The 6,107-nt window shown below is 33.9% G+C and overlaps 1 protein-coding gene across 1 annotated transcript in view; it reads right to left on the minus strand.

Annotated features, from left to right (window-relative positions):
- The window catches only part of LOC107702891 (disks large homolog 4-like), a 113,914-nt gene that overhangs the window by 22,561 nt on the left and 85,246 nt on the right, over window positions 1-6,107 (minus strand). Inside the window, exon 6 of the mRNA XM_016505332.1 lies at window positions 4,829-4,953. Coding sequence (XP_016360818.1) covers window positions 4,829-4,953 — 125 coding nt within the window. The remainder of the gene's footprint in view (window positions 1-4,828; window positions 4,954-6,107) is intronic.

The following is a 6,107-nucleotide window of genomic DNA, read 5'->3' on the forward strand; positions in this document are numbered from 1 at the left end:
GCTGAATAATACTGAATAGAGCTTATATAGGAATGCCGCGATAGGTGTCGTATTCCTATAGGTAGATGTGATCAGCTGAGAATCAGCTGATGCAGGCTTGACTCACATGACCCGCCAGAACTAACGCTAACGCTTAATTTATGGGTTTTGGCATATTTTCTCTTTCTGCTGCAAACTGAAAAAAGAGGTATTTTATAGCGTCTATGGCTGAAAGTTGTCAGTGACTGAATCTCTGGCTGTTTCAAATGTGGGTTTTTTCGCTGGTTTCATGTATTTTGATATGTCTTTTGTTTCGAAAGTTCATGTTCTTAAGTCTTGTGTCACATGTTTTGTCTCACTGTTCTGGCATTGATTTAGTGATGGGGGAAACAAAGCTTTCTAAACAATTTGTTTCAACCGTTTATGTTGGCATGCAAAATCTCATTCATTCAGTTAAACATCACAGTGATTGGACAAAGTGAGCTTTTCAAAACTTTGAATCAATTGATCCGATTGCAAAACGATCCTGTACAAAACAATTTACAAACCAACTGCAAGAAGTCAATTAAATCTATTAAATGCAATGTACAAATCATGTTAAAAAAAAATGAAACTGACATGTTAAAATGTGAATAGAATACATTAAATATACATCAGGCTTTTGAGGAACGCTTATTTGTTCATCTCTCAATCATCATTGTATCGCATTGCATTATATGTTTTGTCCTCCACTAAGATATTTTATCATAAAACGTTCTCTTTTTTTAAAGGTTCAATAAATAAATAAGATTTTTTTCTGACTATTATTTCATGTCAGGCTTTATGGGGTTAAATATGAAGTGTCCGTATAATTCATGTTTAATATAATATAAATTGTGTTTTATTGATTTGTAGTGCTTATTTTATGTTTTTAGGTAGAATTTGGCTAACTATGCCAGTTGGAATCAATGCACTATATTACTTTCTGTTTTTCATAATACACGTCTGTTATTAAAACTGAACCTACATTACAAAATTGATATGCTGGTTTAGAAATGAAACACTTTGTGAAGCACCACGTGCTTTGTGTTCTCTCATGACATTTGTTTCTGTTGTCTTGTGTTTGCCTTTTCATGCTTTGAGATTTGAAAGCTACGGGGGAGGGCGGGATTAAATGTTGTCTTGTTCTTCACACAAAGCTATTGTATTGATTCGTTTTATAGTACATGAGTCATTTTATAGTGCATTTTGTCCTTAGCAGAGTTCAACAGTACCAGGCTCAATTCTCTTTCATTTTACGTGAAAGAGAGCAGCCAGGACATTTTACAAAACGTCTTCTTTTGTGTTCCACAGAAGAAGAAAATTATATGGGTTAAGAACAACATGAGGGTTAGGGTACATGTGAATTGTTTAATACAACATCAATACTGTGTTTACGGCGGTACAGTAAACTACAACATGTTCTCTTTTTACCTGCTCTTTTCTCAAGCAGAGCGTTTTCACACAGAGCTCAACACCATCTGACAACTCGACAGAACGTCACAAATATTGCTTAGCTTTCAGAAGTGCCAATGCAGCGCTAGCTGTGCTGTCATGCAGAAACATAAAGCAGAGATTTCAGAGAGTGGGAGTATAAGAGCCATTGTAGAGCTTTCTGGAAATAACTGCTCATAAATATTCATCACAAAGCCCTCTAATTACTACTGACCACCAAGAAAGCAGAAAAGCAGAATTAAGGTATTGTAGAAGCTTTATTTCTGTCAGTATTGTCAGCTCTAGCCTTTTCCTAAGTCTGCATGGACTACTACAACAACTTCTCCACATACTTTGAAAAACTTCACCCAGAACTGAGCTGGAAAACAGGTGAAGGCCTTTTAGCTCCCTCTTCAGATCATTCATGTGTCTTTTTGCTGTGAAATCTTTAATGCACTTTATAAAGTTAACGTAAGAATAACTTTTATATTAATATTTCAAGAAGAGCACTCCCTTAGATTAACTTCCACACACATTTTTAGTAAAATCATGTTAAAATGTGAGCATCAAATATCTATCAGGACTGTTTATTTGTTCATCTCTCAATCATCATTGTATTGCATTGCATTATATGTTTCGAAAAGCGCTTTGCTCATAAATCTAAAGATTTAAATATCATATTATTGAAAGATATAGCCAAAAATGGGCCGCAGGTTTGCTCTGATAAGGTCAGGGCAGATGGGAATGTAAATGCAACTCTACAATTCAGCCATACATAGCTTATGCATGAAAATACACTTTTAAAAAGGAGAAGAAAATGTTTTTGTTCTGTCACTTGGTAGAATCTAGTCCAATTAAACAAATGCCAACATATACAGGTTGCATGTCATGCCTCCACATATTATAAATATGGCTGTTATTCAATTCAAATTGTAAATCAAATTAATTACATGATGCAGCGATTAATCAATCTAATTAATCGCAAATTAAATTTGGCTGTAAAATTACCCCCAAAAGATCATTTAAAGCCATTGTTGTGCTAAATGAGAAAAATATCAAGTAGATATTACAAAAAGTAGCTTTAGGAAGAAATATTTTATTTGATTCAACGTAATATTTATTACACATAATCATTTAGGCTAAATATATATATATGTTCTTGCATTATTTGCATATATTTAAAATTAACTTATTTACTGAACTGTTGTTTAAAATCACATTTGCACTCATGCTGTTCAGGAAAAAATTCATATAAATATGAGAAAAAGTTTTTTCATTTTTTTGCCCCAATATCTTGAATTTTAGGGGCACATAACTGCGTTTTATAGGCTACATCACGCAACTGTATGAAACACAAGATGACGTACAGGTCTGGGGCGTGGAGATAAAAAGGGGAGTTTAGAAATAGGTCTGAAATTAGACAGAATTGAAGGATCCAGATTATTCTTTTTACAAAAGCTGCAATTAAGATACACAAAGTATCTTTTCAAAGTATCAGATTAACTCTGAAACAGCGAGTATTCTCATTCTCCAGTGAAATCACACTGTGGGGGGAAAAGACGAACTGTTTCTGTCTTTCTAAACTACAGTGCATTTGCTCCCAGCACTACCATAAGTAATGAAGCACGACTGTCTGCAGAGAAGAGAAGAGCAGAGGACAGCATAAAACAGCAGACAGTCCATCAGCTTTGACAGTTTGACTCTGTCTGAGTGGTTAAAGCCAATAGTTCTCTCATCATTAACTAACCAACATGTCACTACAAACCTGTATGACTTTGATGAACAGATCGAAACAAGTCATTATTCATTGACAGTCTTCTCCTCCGGTGAGCTGTTTTTTCACTCGAGCACCGATCACTCGGACTGCGCTGTTAATTGTATCACTGAAAAGATCCGACTCGTACGGATTTGGAACAACATGACGGTGAGGAAATAATGACAGAATTTTCATTTTTGGGTGAACGTACCGTTCTGCTATTTCTGTCTTTCTCTTCTCCTTCTGTCTCTCTCTTTCTTTCTTTCGGTGCTATTTCTGTCTGTTTAATTTCTCCTGCAGTGTGAGTGAATGTGTGTGCAAACGCGCGCGCGTGTGTGTGAATGTGCTAGAAAGCTCTGGGTAAAACTGCATTTGTTAGCAGGAACCCCAGCTGGTCCCATTATAAATGCATCACTAGTACATCCACTGAGACATTTAACTGTGAGTATGTGATTATAAATGTGAGCATATACAGTATGCATACAGTGACCACGAAATTAAGTCTATAAATGGTTAATCACGATTATTTTGCTGAAAAATATCATCACAATTACTGTTATTTTTATTTATTTTTTCTACATTTCATCAGAATTATTGCACTTTCACATAAGATTGCACAGATTTAGTTGCGGCAAACAGCACAAATGGCTGTGAAAGAAACAGAGTGGCTGTACTACACTTTTATTTGAGCATTTTACATTTTATTACGCTTTTTCCCTAATGTGGAGAGAGCATGTGCGGTTAAGTAAACCGCTAGGCAGAAAATGTGTCCATTTAAGCAAAAACAGCTCTGATTGGGGGATTTAAACTCTTGACATCTGGCAACCACAACCATGAAAGCTTGTGGAGGTTTGTTACCATTGCAAGATAATGCAAATGCCAAATTAAAAAAGCGCATTTTTAGTATACATAACCAGTCAGCAAATATCACAGACGATCATACTTAATAAATCAAGAGAATCATAATAAAATATGATTCATTGTGCAGCCCTACTTAAGTCACAATTATAATATATGTGACCCTGGAGCACAAAAGCAAGTCTTAAGTCGCTGGGGTATATTTGTAGCAATAGCCAACAATATATTGTATGGGTCAAAATTATTGATTTTTTTAATGTCAAAAATCATTAGGATATTAAGTAAAGATCATATTTCTTGAAGATATTTTGTAAATTTCCTACTGTAAATATTTTAAAACTTAATTTTTGAGTAGTAATATGCATTGCTAAGAACTTCATTTGAACAACTTTAAAGATGATTTTCTCAATATTTTGATTTTTTTGCACCCTCAGATTCCAGATTTTCAAATAGCTGTATCTCGACCAAATATTGTACTATCCTAACAAACCATACATCAATGGAAAGCTTATTTATTCAGCTTTCAGATTATATATAAATCTCAATTTCGAGAAATTGACCCTTATGACTGGTTTTGTGGTCCAGGGTCACATATGAATGTCATTGTGTTAGATAAGTGGCATTAATTTCAAAGAAAGGTATATTTCACAAAAAGGTTTTCTAATATGATAAATCAATGTTACCCTAATGCAATGACATTCATACATTTGTAAACATCACTTAAGCTCCTAAATATTTTTTGGGGTCACTGTATATTCAATCCACATGCAGACTGTGTGTTACCTGAGTCTCCCGTCTTGTGCGGCGGCTCCTCCTGGAATGATCTTGGTGATGAAGATGCTGGGGTCGTCTCCTACATGAGGGTTATCAGTCCCTCCGGCGATACTGAAGCCTAGCCCAGAGTTCCCCTAGACACACACACACACACACACACACACACACACACACACACACACACACACACAGAGACACACAGACACACATACACAGACACACAAACACACAAACACACACAAACACACCACACACCACACACACACACACACACACACACACACACACATTCACATAAACCGAAGCTCTGCTATGGGTGCCAACATATATTCACATGCATTCATTTCGCTTTAGATGTCAAATGCAATTTATTAACACTGAAACATGTCATTTATTGATAGAATCCATTGTGAAAAAGAATAGTACGGAAATAATATGCTTAATATACTTAATAATTATATACAGAAATATATAGTTAAGTGTGACCTGAATCTAGTTTTCAGACACTTAAATGAAACTGTATTAAAGTTTAAATTTATATTAAATGCAATAAGGTGAACTTAAGAGTGCTTTTGAATCCCCCTAATTACATCTTTATATGTAATTTCATCATTATTTTTATTGTCTTGTACTTGTACTGAAAAGTTTTTATTGTAAAATAAAATATACTTTCATGTCATTTCTATTGAAACTTGTATGCCATGTATTTAAATTATTGAATGAATGAATTTGTGATTGCACATCTATAATGAAGTTTAATATATTTAAAGGGGTCATATGATGTTGCTAAAAAGAACATTATGTTGTGTATTTGGTGTAATGAAATGTGTTTATGCGGTTTAAGGTTCAAAAAACACATTATTTTCTATATAGGAAAACTTGAAATCGCATCATATGACCCCTTTAAAATATATTTAAATGTCATTCTGAATAGCACACTAAAGTTAAATTACCTTATAATAAAATTATAATCAAGTACTTAAGTATGTTAGTCAATACATCAACATAAGTATGCTTCCTTAATAATCAACAAAAGATTATTAAAACATAATGATTTAAAATGTACTTTAAAGTAAACCTTTTAATTTGACAACATTACGAAGAGCACTTTTTGAAGGTCTACTAAGAAACAGCCACCAAAGTGTATCTTTAAGTTAGTGGCCTTATTTAATTCAGATTATATCATTTGCAAATACAGTTTTGTAAAAAATATATGGTTACACTTGATTTTAAGGTGTCCTTGTTACAGTGTAATTATACATTTAAGTACTGAGTAATATTAATTAAC

The sequence above is a fragment of the Sinocyclocheilus anshuiensis genome, unplaced genomic scaffold, assembly GCF_001515605.1.
Source record: "Sinocyclocheilus anshuiensis isolate Anshui unplaced genomic scaffold, SAMN03320099.WGS_v1.1 scaffold238, whole genome shotgun sequence".
In the NCBI taxonomy this organism is placed as follows: Eukaryota; Metazoa; Chordata; class Actinopteri; order Cypriniformes; family Cyprinidae; genus Sinocyclocheilus; species Sinocyclocheilus anshuiensis.